This window comes from Rhinoraja longicauda, chromosome 1 (genome assembly GCF_053455715.1).
Source record: "Rhinoraja longicauda isolate Sanriku21f chromosome 1, sRhiLon1.1, whole genome shotgun sequence".
Lineage (NCBI taxonomy): Eukaryota > Metazoa > Chordata > Chondrichthyes > Rajiformes > Arhynchobatidae > Rhinoraja > Rhinoraja longicauda.
In genome coordinates, this window is record NC_135953.1 from 60,705,593 (window position 1) to 60,721,274 (window position 15,682).

At 39.2% G+C, this 15,682-nt stretch overlaps 1 protein-coding gene across 7 annotated transcripts in view; it reads right to left on the minus strand.

Moving 5' to 3' along the window:
- The window catches only part of exoc1 (exocyst complex component 1), a 66,442-nt gene that overhangs the window by 48,606 nt on the left and 2,154 nt on the right, over window positions 1-15,682 (minus strand). For all 7 annotated transcript variants that reach the window (XM_078398497.1, XM_078398480.1, XM_078398457.1 and 4 more), the window contains exons 2-3: window positions 7,518-7,649; window positions 4,120-4,250 (exon numbers count right to left, since the gene is read on the minus strand). In XM_078398497.1, the coding sequence (XP_078254623.1) occupies window positions 4,120-4,250; window positions 7,518-7,641 (255 nt within the window). In that variant the 5' untranslated portion in view covers window positions 7,642-7,649. The remainder of the gene's footprint in view (window positions 1-4,119; window positions 4,251-7,517; window positions 7,650-15,682) is intronic.

Here is a 15,682-nt window from a genome sequence, read left to right on the forward strand (position 1 = left end):
TAATCCAAAGTGCCCTTTCCTGCATAGGTCCCATTCGGCTTCACTGAACTGAAATGTAGGGAGACTAGTACTCAGGTTTAAAATTATTCTCAAAGTTTTCTCCTGTGCTTCTCTGGACCATTCTTTCACTTTTCTTTCCACTCTCTTGCCAAACTCACCATTCATGGTTCTATAACTTGTTCACTTCTTGCCCACCAATGATGATCATTCCTCCCTCACCTCCCTGGTTTCTTTGCTCTGGAATATTCCATCACCAAACTCCTCTGCCCACCATCCCCAGCCTTCATTTCATTTTGTCCTTAAAAACCCAGCTTTTGAGTATGTCTTTGCTTACCTAATAGTGCCTTCTTTTGTGCCTATGTGTACATCCATATTTCACCTAAGGTATGCTTTTATACATTTAATTTGCTCTATTAATGTAAATTGTTAATTGTGATTATGCAATTGTCAGCATCAATTAAATGTTTAAGAATACCACTTCTACTTCCTCCTATCATACTTGAAACAAAGAAACTGTTCAGAGCCAAACCCATCTGCTATTTTAAAAACAAAATGAATGATTCTTATTAGCATTAAGAAACACTTGGCAAGATCTAAATACACGTTTCTGCCTGATTATCTTTAAACTGCGGCAGTCACTACATTGCCAATCTAAACACCAGCCCAACAAGACATCATTCTGATAAATTAAATGATTGAAAATATTTTGATTCCATGAATTCTTATCGAAAGAAACACTTGAAAAAATACTCTAGCAGTATTGAATTTTGGGAGCTGTTCACCCAATGCTAGCTCCAAACTGTCAGCAAAACATTTAACAGGAAATTGTGCAGATTAGTATCCTTTCCAAATCTAGATGTTATTTTCAACCTCTTTTTAACATCAGTTGAGCCATGTTCAACAATTATTTTACCCCAAAGGAATCCCTGAACTGCAACCCAATAATCAGAAATGCAAGATTTCCTTTGAAACTCTTAACATTACTCATTCATTTATTTTGGGGTGCTGCCTCATTGTACGTAATGTATGGATTAGAAGAGATCTGTGGAACAGAGTGACTAAAGACTAATATCCCTTACAAAAGGGTTTTAATTTTTTTTAAATAAACTTCCCTTTTTATGGTTGAGGACTTAGTTGTTTCATAGGAGGATACGTTGGTTCCACATTATAATTTTCCTTTGCACTTAGATTTTGTTTCACATCTAACCTTTTTTTCAACTTGAGTTATACTTTATATTTTCTGCACCACTATAAAATTCTTGCTTTATAGCACAAATTGATTGCTAGGCTATGGGCAGCTGTGCTTATCAGTGCTGCCACTTCACAATTAACTGACAGGATATGCACTTTGAGATTGCAATTTAAACTCGAGCCAAGTTTTGATCCATTCTTCTTTCCCCATCAAACCGTGCATTATAACAAACGTGAATGCGTCTGCAGTAAAATAGGACCAAAGTAATTACACACTGGCTTCAGTTTAGAGATGCAGCGCGGAAACAGACCCTTTGGCCCACCGAGTCTGCAACGACTGGCGATCCCCGCACATTAACGCTATCCTACACACACTAGGGACAATTTACACTTATACCAAGTCAACTAACCTATAAACCTTTGGAGTGTGAAAGGAAACCGAAGATCTCGGAGAAAACCCACAAGGTCACGGGGAATAGCTACCATTGGAGAACCATGCATGCCGAATAAAACAATACTGGTTTCCTTCCCCACTCAGATTGGCCTTGAGATAGAAGAGAGACATAAGAGACTCTAGATGCTGGAATCTGGAACAATAAACAATCTACTGGAGGAACTCAGTGAGTCAGGCAGCAACTGGAAAGGGAAATGGGTAATCAATGTTTTGGGTGAGCTCTTAATCTGAAATGAAAGGGAGGAGATAGATAGTATAAAAAGGGGGGGGGGCGGAAAGAGTGTCACAAGAGCTAGCAAGCGATAGGTAGATCCACACAATAGGGGATTAATTGACAGATGGAGTTGTGTGCGGGAGGGAGGAATGGAAATAGCAACAGAGGCTTTGGGGATGATAGGTTGAGGCAGCATAGGGCTGCAGATTTTGGAGATCCCAGCATCTGCAGTTCCTTGTGTTCGTAGATTCTGGAATCTCATAGGAAATGAAGGCGAGGCATGGAACCAAATAAGGGAGGAAGCAAATAAGTGAAGCAAGATGGGCAGATGGGAATGGTGGAGGGACTACCACCATTATGTTAGAAACATATAAAATTCTTAAGGGGTTGGAGAGGCTAGATGCGGGAAGATTGTTCCCGACGTTGGGGAAGTCCAGAACTAGGGGTCACAGTTTAAGGATAAGGGGGAAGTCTTTTAGGACCGAGATGAGAAAACATTTCTTCACACAGAGAGTGGTGAGTCTGTGGAATTCTCTGCCACAGAAGGTAGTTGAGGCCAGTTCATTGGCTATATTTAAGAGGGAGTTAGATGTGGCCCTTGTGGCTAAAGGGATCAGGGGGTATGGAGAGAAGGCAGGTACAGGTTACTGAGCTGGATGATCAGCCATGATCATATTGAATGGCGGTGCAGGCTCGAAGGGCCGAATGGCCTACTCCTGCACCTATTTTCTATGTTTCTATGACTAAGGGGACCCAGTGGGAGGATTGCTAGAGTGGGTGGGGGAAAACACAGGAACAGGCCTTTTGGCCCACAATGTCTGAGCCAAACATTATGCCGACTAATTCCTTTCTGCCTGCAAATGGTCCATATCCTTCCATTCCCTGCATATAGATGTGCCGATCTAAAGGTCTCTTAAATGCCACTGTCATATCTACTTCCAGTACCTACCCCAGCAGCGGATTCCAAGCACTTGCCACCCTCTGTGTAAAAACATTTGCCCCGCACATCTCCAATAAACGTTGCCCCTGTCACTTTAAAGCTATCTAGTATTTAATATTTTCTTCCTGGGAAAAAGGGTCTATCTGTCTACCCTATCAACATCTCTCATAATTATATATATACTTTCATCAACAATCGAAGTCTGTCAAACCTCTTCCTGTAGCTAATACTGCTAATCCAGGCATCATTCTGGTAAACCTCCTCTGCACCCTTTCCAAAGCCCTTGTAATGGGGCAACTACAACTGCATACACTACTTCAAATGCAGCATAACCAAAGACCTAGAAATATGCATCATGACTTCCTGACTCTTATACTCAATGCCCAGAGGAGAAGAATAATGGGCAATAGGGACTGGGAATGGAAAAAAGGGTGAGTCTAAGGGGGCCTAGATAGATAAGCAGGAAGGAGACAGGGACCGAGGGGAGGCAAGTTCCCCGAATTTGGAAAATAAATGTTCATGCTGTTAGGTTGTAGATTACTCATACAGAATACGAGACATTGCTCCTCTAGTTTGCATTTTTCCTCACCCTGGCAGTGAAAGTGGCAGAGGACAAAAATGTTGGTGTGAAAATGGGCAGAGGAACTAAAATGGCTAGCAACGGAGAGCTGCAGATGGCCATGAGCAACAGAGCCCTTGTGCTCAGCAAACCAGTCACTTAGCAAGAGATTCCCTTGAAAAAAAAGGCTGTAATTTATTAAGAAGGCAACTGAATTTGATCAAAGTTAATAACAGAAAATGCACCTCAATTTTAAAATATTTAATATTTTACAGATAGTAAATTAAAACGAGTCACTTGTGATATATAGAATGATGTTTCACCATTTTTAGCACTAAACATATGACTGAAACATCACAATGTGAATAGTGAAAGACTTGAATAGAGTGGATCCGGGGAGGATGTTTCCACTAGCGGGAGAGTCTAGGACTAGAGGTCATAGCCTCAGAATTAAAGAATGATCTTTTAGGAAGGAGATGAGGAGAAATTTATTTAGTCAGAGGGTGGTGAATCTGTGGAATTCTTTGCAACAGAAGTCTCTGGAGGCCAAGTCAGTGGATATTTTTAAGGCAGAGATAGATAGATTCTTGATTAGTACAGATGTCAGAGGTTATGGGTAGAAGGCAGGAGAATGGGGTTGGGAGGGAGAAAGATCAGCCATGATTGAATTGCGGAGTAGACTAGATGGGCCGAATGGCCAAATTCTACTCCAATCCCTTATGACCTTATGCTTAGTGGCGTATCACATCTTCACATCATACCTTGTTGGCATCCTTAGCATCAACAACAGCCAAATCTCGCAATATCCACGCTGTCTGCCGTTTGTAGAAATCCCCCTTATCCGATTTCTTCACCTTAACAACGTTCACTTGAACTGGTCGCTCTGTTGTTACTGTAAAAATTCAAAATTTCAAATGTTTATAAAACAACGAGCCATGAGATGAAGACAAACTATCACCAAAGTATTAGCTTTTCTTAATAAAGGGGTTAAAGGAGCAATCTAAAAGACTATTGCAGAACTAATTTCCATTTAAATCTTCAGATACACCTTGCACAAAGCTCAGTCCAGAAAGCCTCAATTTGTCCAATAATTCCCATAAAAATATCTATCTTTTCAATCACCACTATGTAATCCTTAACTCATTTTTAAGAATACAACTTCGTCAATTTTTCCAACACAATTGAACTTTGCATCTCAAACAGTTAAACGTCATCAGCTATGATTGTCACTTCATATTGCTACGGTTAGACCAGAGACAATCCTTTTGACCAAACCTGTTAATTATAGAGGGTGAAGCTATCATTTATCAACCAAATAGAATATTGTTGGCAAAAAAAAAGGAAAAAATTCAAAATACACAAGCAGTGCTACAGGACTAATAGTGTCAGAGGTGCTGAAATCAAACATGTCAAATGGATAATCACTAAAGCAGCAAGTAGATTCTGATGTTAGGCCAGAATTGGATCAACTTATGGTTCATGAAGCATTATAGGGTTAAAGACAGCTACAAAGGGAGGGGCTATTCATACAAAGGAATTAACAGTAAATAAACAACCAAAGTTCAGTGTACTTTCTGGGAATAATGTGCAGGTACTACTGCAGGTACTATCGCAACATTTAAGAAACATTTGGACAGGTGCATGGATAGGATAGGTTTAGAGGGATATGGGCCAAACATAGGCAGATGGGACTAGTGTAGATGGGACATGTTAGTCTGCATGGGCAAGTGGGGACAAAGGCCTTGTTTCCACACCGTATGATTCCATGACTCCAATAATCTGGTATATCAAAACCACTGGTTATTCAAAAGTCATCAGCAATCTGAAAAGATTTTCGTAGAAAAGTTTAATGAACTCTAACATTTGAAAGTGAAGTGACAGATTTTTATATGGATGGTCTCTGATGACACAGGAGATCTAGTGCTGCAACTCTCCAGCACATTGCATTGCACTAAATTCCATAACTGAAAATGTGATTACAGATGACGTAACAAGAATCCACTGCGCAAAATTAATTTTAATCATGCAGTTTAAATTATATTACAGCAGTATTTCAGATGCAATTCGACTGCAATGAAATAGGATAAATCATTTACTTTACATAAAAATGAACAAAAATGATTTGCCTCTTAACAGGTCAACGTTCCAAGACTCTTCTTGGAGGCTCAGTAAGTGAAGACAGACATTGAGCATTAGGCAGAAGATAAACCAAGGGCACTGAGAAAAAGCTGTAGGAAGGAACTGCAGATGCTGGTTCAAACCAAAGATAGACACAAAAAGCTTGCGTAACTCAGCAGGACAGGCAGCATGTCTCCCTGCTGCCAGTCCCGCTGAGTTACTCCAGCTTTTTTGTCTATCTTCTGAGAAAAAGCTTCTGGATTGCAGCAGAAAATGGTGGAACAGCAAAACAGAGTCACGTGCAAATAATATGACCGAGAATGGCAGGAGAGTGGAGGAGGAACTTGTAAATAAATTCTTCTCCTCAGGCAGTCCTTCAGGATCATGGTGATTTGCCTAACCTCCTGCTTTGTGGGTTCTGAAGTGGCTGACGAATCCAATGAAGGAACCACAAGCTCTTGACAGATGGAGCAGCTTGTAGTTGAAGGGACAGGCAAGCGAGTAGTTTGTAAGATAGTTCTCCCCTCCCACTACTTATGCAGGACTTGAGTGCTTCCAAATTATTGCCTCAAGATTCTCAATATAATTCCAAATGCTGTTGGAATTTGGAATTGTAAATTGATTGTAAAGTCCATCCACTGAAATGCTTTCATGAATACAACACACATTTGAGCTCAACCTCCCAACATGCATTAACACACACAATATTTGCATACTTTAGCTTGACTGCTGAGGTTTAGATTCTCGTCTTTTAGATTTAGATCTTGGTTCTGCAATCTGCTTGCCACGAATAGAACGGTTTCCTATTACTTTGCAGAAAGTCATGAGCTATATGGGTTATTTAATGCCTTAAATACCCATGGTCCCAGTTGAGAGCCAAGAACAGTGGTGGAACAGAGGAAGACATCAGGCAGTCAACGCCTACAAGATGAAATATCTTGAAGACTTCTAGATTACGCCTTTCCCCTTGACATCCTTGACTCTATCCCACAGCAACCTTCTTCATAACTATGTAAGAAAGGAGAAGTTTGTCTGTGGTAACTGCAGAGGGATCTCCCTGTTGGTCCACCAACAAGAAGGGCCTTAATTGTCATGTCCCAGTAGCTGAATCACAGTATAGATTCTGTCCCTCTGAGGCACTGTGGACATGATCTTCACTGTGTGACAAGTCCAAGAAAAATGCATGGAGCAACACCAGCCACTATACATGGCAATCATCAACCTTACTAAAGCATTTAACTCAATCAATTTTTCTGCAAATATCCTTCTCAAGTTCAGATGCCCACTAAAATTTGTCTCTGTCTTACACTTGTTCTTCGATAGCATGAAAAACATGATACTAAACCACAGGCCTACAAAAGATTCAATCACAGTGAATACCAGTGTCAAACAAGACAACGTCTTTGTGCTAAGACTTTTAGTTTAGTTTATTGACATGTGTACTATTTTGTTGCATGCTATCCAGTCAGCGGAAAGACTAGACATGATTATAATCAAGCCGTCCACAGTGTTCAGATACAGGATAAAGGGAATATTGTTCAGTACAAGATAAAATCTGAGTAAAGATAGTCTGAGGGTCTCCAATGAGGTAGATGGTAGCTTCGGACGCTCTCCAGTTGGTGATAGGATGGTTCAGTTGCATTTTTCTCAATCTTGCTTCAATGCCATAACTCAACTCATACTTCTGGTTCACACAAAATTATAACAATGTGATGACAGGGCAAAAATTGCCGCACATATTATTAAGAATCAGCAGGAAACATCACAAAGGAAATAAAACCTATCCTGTCATTGTTTCCGGAGAGTAACAAATTGATTGAGCTCAGAGGATAGTCCATTAAGTGCTAAGAGTAAAGTAGCTACAAAAGCACGTTTGAATGTTGGGAATTGCTTTCCCCGTTAAAGAGGCATTAGGGATTAATTTTAAATGGTAAAAGGTATGAATATTGAAGGTGTAGGGATTAACAAAGAAAAACAAGGTTTCAATTGAAATGGAAAATTGCAGATGAAACATAAATGAAAATTACACATTAGGTTGTACCTGTAGCACACAGAAAGCAGTTTTTCTTCTTTTTGCCTGCCTTGCAAACATTGACAATGCTGAGCAATCGTTCATCATTTGGAGTGAAAATATCCCTCTGTAATGCGTGCTTGATTGCTGTCATTCTGTACGCTGGTAAGAAATGCAAAAATGTTTCATATATCAATTGAATATTAATTGAAAAATAAACTTTCATGATAGCACTACACATGGAAAAAACAAGTGGATGGCACAGACGATTTGAATTATGACTATTCAGACTGTTGGCACTGAGTATCAAAGGGAGAACTTCGGCTAAAGAGCCGTCACTTACATTTTGTGCTGATCAGAGGAACCTTGTCAAGTCAAAGGATATGCAAAGAATATTCTCGTTTTGACATGAATAAACAAGATAATACAACAAGATACAACAAGATAATACAACAATTTCCATTTAAAATAGTAAATGAAAAATTTAAATATTTAGGTATCTATGTAACTAAGATATATACATCATTATTCAAAGCAAATTTCCCCCCATTACTGAACAAACTACATAAGAATATTCAATATTGGAAAACACTCCCTATCTCAATGGTTGGCAAAATTAATGCCATTAAAATGATTTTTTTACCGCAAATATTATACCTTTTCCAGACAATTCCGATATATCTGACAAAAAACTTTTTTAAAAAATTGGACTCTATTGTTAATGATTTTATCTGGGATTATAAGAATCATAGGATAAACAAAAGACACTTGTGTAAATCAAAAATAAATGGAGGCCTGGCTTTACCCAATTTTTTGTTTTATTTCTGGGCAGTTAATATTAAAAATATGAATTTCTGGTTGGAAGAAATAGATCATCAACCAGACTGGTTAAAAATGGAAAAGGAAGATTGTTTACCTTTTGATATTGGTTCGATATTATTTGCTACGTCTAAATTAAACAAAAAAATTTATAGGGAAAACCCTATAATATTTAGTGCTACACGAATTTGGAAACAATTAAAAAAGACATTAAAATTAGATAATTTATCACTTTTTCTTCCAATTGTGAATAATCCTTTGTTTAAGCCTTCATGGGTAGACGGGGGTTTTACACAATGGAAGGATTATGGAATTAAAAATATGGGACAACTTTATAAGGAAGGCACCTTTCTGACATTTCAGGAGTTACAACAGACTTATGGTCTTCGTGGAAATGATTATTTCAGATATCTTCAACTTAGAGATTATGTAAAATCGAACTCCCAAAATTTTCGAATTAGAAATTCAGAAATTCTTGATGAATGTTGGAACAAACATCCTAATACAGAAAAATTAATATCTTATATATATAATATCTTATTAGACAGTGACATTCCCTCCACGGACTTATACAGACAAAAATGGGAAAAAGAATTAAACCAAGAAATTACGAAAGATACTTGGGAAGAAAGTTTGCAACATATACATCAGTGTTCACTAAACGCCAGACATTCTCTAATACAATTTAAAGTAATACATAGGTTACACTATTCAAAAACAAAACTACATAAAATTTTCCAACATATCTCACCTAAATGTGATAAATGTCAACATTTAGAAGCTACATTATTTCATATGTTCGCAAACTGTATAAAAATTAAAAAATTCTGGGTAAATATTTTTAGCATAATATCTAAAGTAACCAGCACACAATTGGACCCAGATCCAAAATTAATTATACTCGGAATATTAGAATTAAATCAAACATTTAGAACAATACAAAGAAACTTTATGGATTATAGTTTAATAACGGGAAAAAAATTAATTCTAAAATTTTGGAAAGGCCCTACGGTCCCCACAATCAAAATGTGGATTATAGAAATGACGGAGACCTTAAACGTGGAAAGAATCAGATTTTCCCTGTTGGACAAACAGGAATTATTCATTGGAATATGGTCTCCTTTTATTGATTACTTAAAGGGTCAGAATGGTTCAGCACAGGAACCTGACTAGCACTCGGACTAAAGAATGGATGAAATGCTATACTTTGAAATGTATGTATATATCTCGAATGAAGTTTTTGTTATTTTAATAAACTTTTCCATTCTTCTTTAACTAACTTTTTCCTTATCTTTATAATTTGTTTTTGTTTTTGTTTTTATTTTGCTTCTCTCTCTTTTCTTTCTTTACTTCATCTATTTCTTTAGTTCTATCTAGTTTAAAAAAAAAAGGGGGCAAAATGTATTGGAGACAATATAATAATAATTGACAATATTATCAATTTAAAAATGTATGACTGTAAAGATGTACCTATCTCCAATAAAAAATTTATCTCAAAAAAAAGAAATGCAAAAATGTTTCATATATCAATTGAATATTAATTGAAAAATAAACTTTCATGATAGCACTACACATGGAAAAAACAAGTGGATGGCACAGACGATTTGAATTATGACTATTCAGACTGTTGGCACTGAGTATCAAAGGGAGAACTTCGGCTAAAGAGCCGTCACTTACATTTTGTGCTGATCAGAGGAACCTTGTCAAGTCAAAGGATATGCAAAGAATATTCTCGTTTTGACATGAATAAACGGGAATGACTCAAAACTTCTGGCTACAACCTTGATATTTTAAAGACAGATTAATTATTACTGTAAAAATGCTCTTAAATGTCTCCAAGAAGGATTTAAAAAATCTCAAATTTGGCTTGTTAATTTACATTTTCAAATGAGCTGTAAGGAAGTATTTTAAGGAAGTGAACTGTTTAGAGGAAATGTTTTTAAATATTTCTACTGTAGTCACCTTTTTAAGTTCTTTGATTTTTTTCATTAGGCCTTGAAAGTTTCTGTCTCTCAAAAACTCAACAATTTTTAATTTCACAAAAAATAAACATATGACGATTCTGCATTGCCAGGAGCATTACTGTGTTGGTTGTCAATATTTCTTTCTACTCATTTTGCTGGCAGGCCTTATTTTGACATCCATAATATCACCCATGAAAAGTTCTACCAGGTATAGAAATTTAATATGGGAGTATCCTCCCAAAGACTAGCATTTTCTGCTATGAAGAGCACACAGGCAAGCTGTGTAGGAAAAAAACTGCAGATGCTGGTTTAAATCGAAGGTAGACACAAAAAGCTGGAGTAACTCAGCGGGTCAGGCAGCATCTCTGGAGAGAAGGAATGGGTGAAGTTTCAGGTCGAGACCCTTCTTCAGACTTAGGCAAGCTTATATTTTATTTTAAATGGAGGTCAGCCCTGAACAAATAATGTTCACCAACGGCTATACAACCTGCCTAAAGTATACCTTGAGCTAGACTCAAAACTGGTTACAGTGGCTGAAAAGATAGTAACATTCATATCCTTGCTTTGTATTTAGACACTCGAGATAATTGCCAACATTTCATTAACTATTAGTCAACCATTCTTTTGTTCTTGCCATTTTCCTTTGCGATTTATTTTCATAGACACGTAAATCTTGCTGCTATAGAGTCAGTCATTGTCATACAGCAAGGAAACAGGCCCTTCAGCCCAATGTGCCCACACCGACCAAGATGCCCTATCTACACTAGTCCCACCTACCCATGTTTGGCCTATATTCCACTAAACCTTTCTTATCCATGTACCTGTCCAAATGTTTTTAAAATATTATTATAGTATCCTCTGACAGCTCATCCCACATATCCACCATCCTTTGCATGAAAATGTTGCTCCTTAGGTTCCTATTAAATCTTTCCCCTCTCACTTGAAACCTATGTCCTCTGGCTCTTGATTCCCCTACTTTAGGTAAAAGACACTGTGCATCTACCCTATTTGTGTAGGAAGGAAATGCAGATGCTGGTTTAAACCGAAGATATAGACACAAATAGCTAGAGTAACTTAGCGGGTCAGACAGCATCTCCAGAGAAAAGGAATGCGTGACATTTTGGGTCGAGACTCTGGTTCAGACTGAGTCAGGGGAGAGGGAAACAAGAGATATAGACAGTGATATAGAGAGATATAGAACAAATGAATGAAAGATATGCAAAAAAGTAATGCTGATAAAGGAAATGGGCCATTGTACTGTGGGCTAGGTGAAAACGAGTTATACAGACAATGGAACTCACCAGGACGACAGTGAAATTAGTATTAGATATCTACTACATAGCACTAAAGTACTATGGAAAGGTGACATTTCAGGTCAGGACCCTTCTTCAGACTGGTTGTAGTGAAAGGGGGGGGGGGTGGAGAAAGCTGGAGAGAGGTGGGGGTAGGACAAAGCTTGGCAAATGATATCAGAGATGAAGAAGGGTCCCAAAATCTGAGGATGGGTCCCGACTCAAAACGTCGCTTATCTAGAGTTGCTGCCTGACCTGCTAAGTTTCTTTAGCACTTAGCACTTTGTTTTACTGGCGATTGCAGCATCTGCACTTCCTTGTGTCTCCATATAAATAGCTTAATTTGTTTGTTTAACATAGTAATATGGTAAAACAGAGGTCCTAGTGCAATTGACTTTTTCTTTAACTTATCAAAATAGAGATAGCAAAGTCTTACAAGCAGGAAACTACCAACATAAAGAATTTCTATCTGCGCATCGAAAGAATAATGCAATGCATTTGAACAACGCAATGAGAAAAGGCACATTTATTTAAACTCACATTTTGCTTTAATTTGTTGGTATAGAATCAACTATAGAAATGCAACATTTTCACTCAGTTATGAAACAGCAAAAAACTGCAGATGCTGGAACTTTGAAAAAGGCAGAAAATGCTGTAAAAATGTCATCAAATCAGGCATCACCTGCAAGGTATTAGTATATCATTGTCATATGTACAGGGATAGTGAAAAACATTGTTTTACGTGTTATCCAGGCAAATCGTACTATATCATCCAAATCATACCATCCGGCCTGCACTGCTAAATAGCAAACTGACAAAGATGCGGGTGGATGTGCCATTGGTGTCCTGGATCACCAACTACCTGACTGGACGACCACATGTATGTCAGGCTACAGAACTGTGTCTCGGACATTTGTAGTGAGCAACACATGGGCCCCACAGGGGATGGTCCTCTCTCCCTTCCCTCCCATCTACACCTCAGACTTCAGATAGAACTCAGACGCTTACTACCTGCAGAGGTTTTTGGATGACTCTGCGATTGTGGGCTGCATCAGTGAGGGGAGGGAAGCTGAATGCAGAAGTGTAGTCAACGACTTTGTTGAGTGGTGTGGGCTGAATCACCTGCAGCTCAACACCGTCAAGATTAAGGAGTTAGTGGTGGACTTTAGGAGGAAAGGAACACCCCTGTCCCCGGCCTCCATCAATGGTGTGGATGTGCAGTTTACCAAGGAGTACAAATACCCTGGAGTTTACCTGGACAGTAAACTAGACTGGTCCAGGAATGCTGAGGCCCTGTACAAGAAGGGACAGAGCCAGCTGTACTTTTTGAGAAGGCTCTGTTCCTTCAACGTCTGCAATAAGATGCTGCCGGTGTTCTACCAGTGCCATCTTCTTCGCTGCCATGTGCTGGGTCAGCAGGGCGAAGGCCATGGGCAGCAACAGGATTAACAAACTCATCAGGAAGGCTGGCTCCATCTTGGGGGTGGAATTGGATGGTCTTGGAGGGGAGGAAACTCCTCAAACTTCAGAGCATCTTGGACAATACAGTTCACCCCCTCTATGACACACTGGTCAACCAGAGGTGTATCATCAGCAACAGACTGATTCCACCAAGATGGAGTACAGAACGCAACAGGAGATCCTTTTTCCCTGTGTCCATCAAACGATACAACTCCTCCCCCTTCAGGCGTGGGGTAGACTGACTCCCTTCTGACTCCCCCCCCCCCCCCCCACCACACCACCTCCTCCCAATCATTGCATTACCAAGTTTGCAGTTGTCACTAAAATAGGGGGCATCATTGACAATGAAAATGGCTATCGAAAATTACCAAGATCTTGATCAATTGGGCACATGGGCCAAGGAATGGCTAATGAGGATAAATTCAGATATGTGCGAGGTGTTGCATTTTGGGAAGTCAAACCAGGGCAGAATCTTTACAGTGAACAATAGGGCCCCAGGGACAATTGTCTTGCAGAGAGATCGAGGAGTATAAGTTTCTAGTTCCCTGGAAGTGGTGTTGCAAGTAGATAGGGTGATGAAGAAGACTTTAGGCAAGCTGGCCTTCATCAGTCAGGGAATTGAGTACAGAAGTTGGGACAATATGTTACAGTTATTACAATAACATTTAAAATACATGGACAAATCGAGCCAAAGGGCCCATTTCCGTGCTGTATTACTCCATGACTATCAGGTAGAGAAAAGAAGGAAAATAAACAGACTGCAGAATACATTACAGATGTAGAGAAAGTGCAGGGTTAAACAAAAGTACAAAAGGCACAATGAGGAATATCGGAAGATCAGGAATAACATTGCTAGCATATGACAGTTCCATTCATGAGTCTGACAACACCAGCGATTAAGCTATTCTTGAAAAAAAAGACTTAAAGTTTTAAGTCAATCGTATTTTACAAGAATTAGTAAAAGTTAGAAAGCATTCATGTTTAAGCAGCAGAGATAAGGTCATAGTCATAAGTGATAGAACAGAATTGAGTCGGGCCATTCAATCATGGCTGATCTATCTCTCCCTCCGAATCCCATTCTCCTGCCTTCTCCCCATAACCCCTGACACCCATACTAATCAAGAATCTATCTATCGCTGCCTTAAATGGGTGACAGTTAGAGAGAACAAAGACAGCTTCTGCAATAAGCTTTAAAACTAAAAAAGATTAACATGCCCTCATCACCTTCTCTCAGCTGGCATCACGTCGTGTCAGTTTCCCTCTATCAGTCCCTGTCATAGACATTGTTCTCTCCACCCACCCCACTTCTCCGTAATCTAAAGCACATTTGATTTCTACCATCTCCTTTTCATGAAAGGACATCAAGCCAAAGCACTCCCCTCTCCATTGATGCATAGCAAACTGCTGAATATTTACAATGTTTCTTGTTTTTATTATCTTCTTATTTTGGTTTATCAGCTGTCAGCCAGCAACCGCTCTATGCAAATTGCTAAATTCTTCCAACCACTTTATCTATATCTTTTCAGATCTTATGTTAGTCAGCCAATCTTCCATCTATGCTAATACATAAACTCCAAATTCATAAGCTCTTTCCTACAAAAAATCCATCACACTACACTCTAGATATCCCTTTATCCACCTTGCTCATTATATTCTTACAGAATATAAATCCCCAGGGCCAGATAGGCTGCATCCCAGAGTGCTTAAGGAGGTAGCCCCAGAAATAGTGGATGCATTAGTGATAATTTTTCAAAACTCTTTAGAATCTGGAGTAGCTCCTGAGGATTGAAGGGTAGCTAATGTAACCCCACTTTTCAAAAAGGGAGGGAGAGAGAAAACGGGGAATTACAGACCAGTTAGTCTAACATCGGTAGTGGGGAAAATGCTAGAGTCAGTTATTAAAGATGGGATAGCAGCACATTTGGAAAGTGGTGAAATCATTGGACAAAGTCAGCATGGATTTATGAAAGGTAAATCATGTCTGACGAATCTTATGGAATTTTTCGAGGATGTAACTAGTAGAGTTGATAAGGGAGAACCAGTGGATGTGTTATATCTGGACTTCCAGATGGCTTTCGACAAGGTCCCGCATAAGAGATTAGTAAGCTTAAAGCACACGGTATTGTGGGTTCAGTATTGATGTGGATAGAGAACTGGCTGGCAGACAGGAAGCAAAGAGTAGGAATAAACGGGTCTTTTTCAGAATGGCAGGCAGTGACTAGTGGGGTACCGCAAGGCTCAGTGCTGGGACCCCAGCTATTTACAATATATATTAATGATTTAGACGCGGGAATTGAATGCAACATCTCCAAGTTTGCGGATGACACGAAGCTGGGGGGTAGTGTTAGCTGTGAGGAGGATGCTAGGAGGCTGCAAGGTGACTTGGATAGGTTAGGTGAGTGGGCAAATGCATGGCAGATGCAGTATAATGTGGATAAATGTGAGGTTATCCACTTTGGTGGCAAGAACAGGAAAGCAGACTATTATCTGAATGGTGGCCGATTAGGAAAAGGAGAGATGCAACGAGACCTGGGTGTCGTGGTACACCAGTCATTGAAAGTAGGCATGCAGGTGCTGCAGGCAGTGAAGAAAGCGAATGGTATGTTGGCATTCATAGCGAGGGGATTTGAGTATAGGAGCAGGGAGGTTCTGCTGCAGA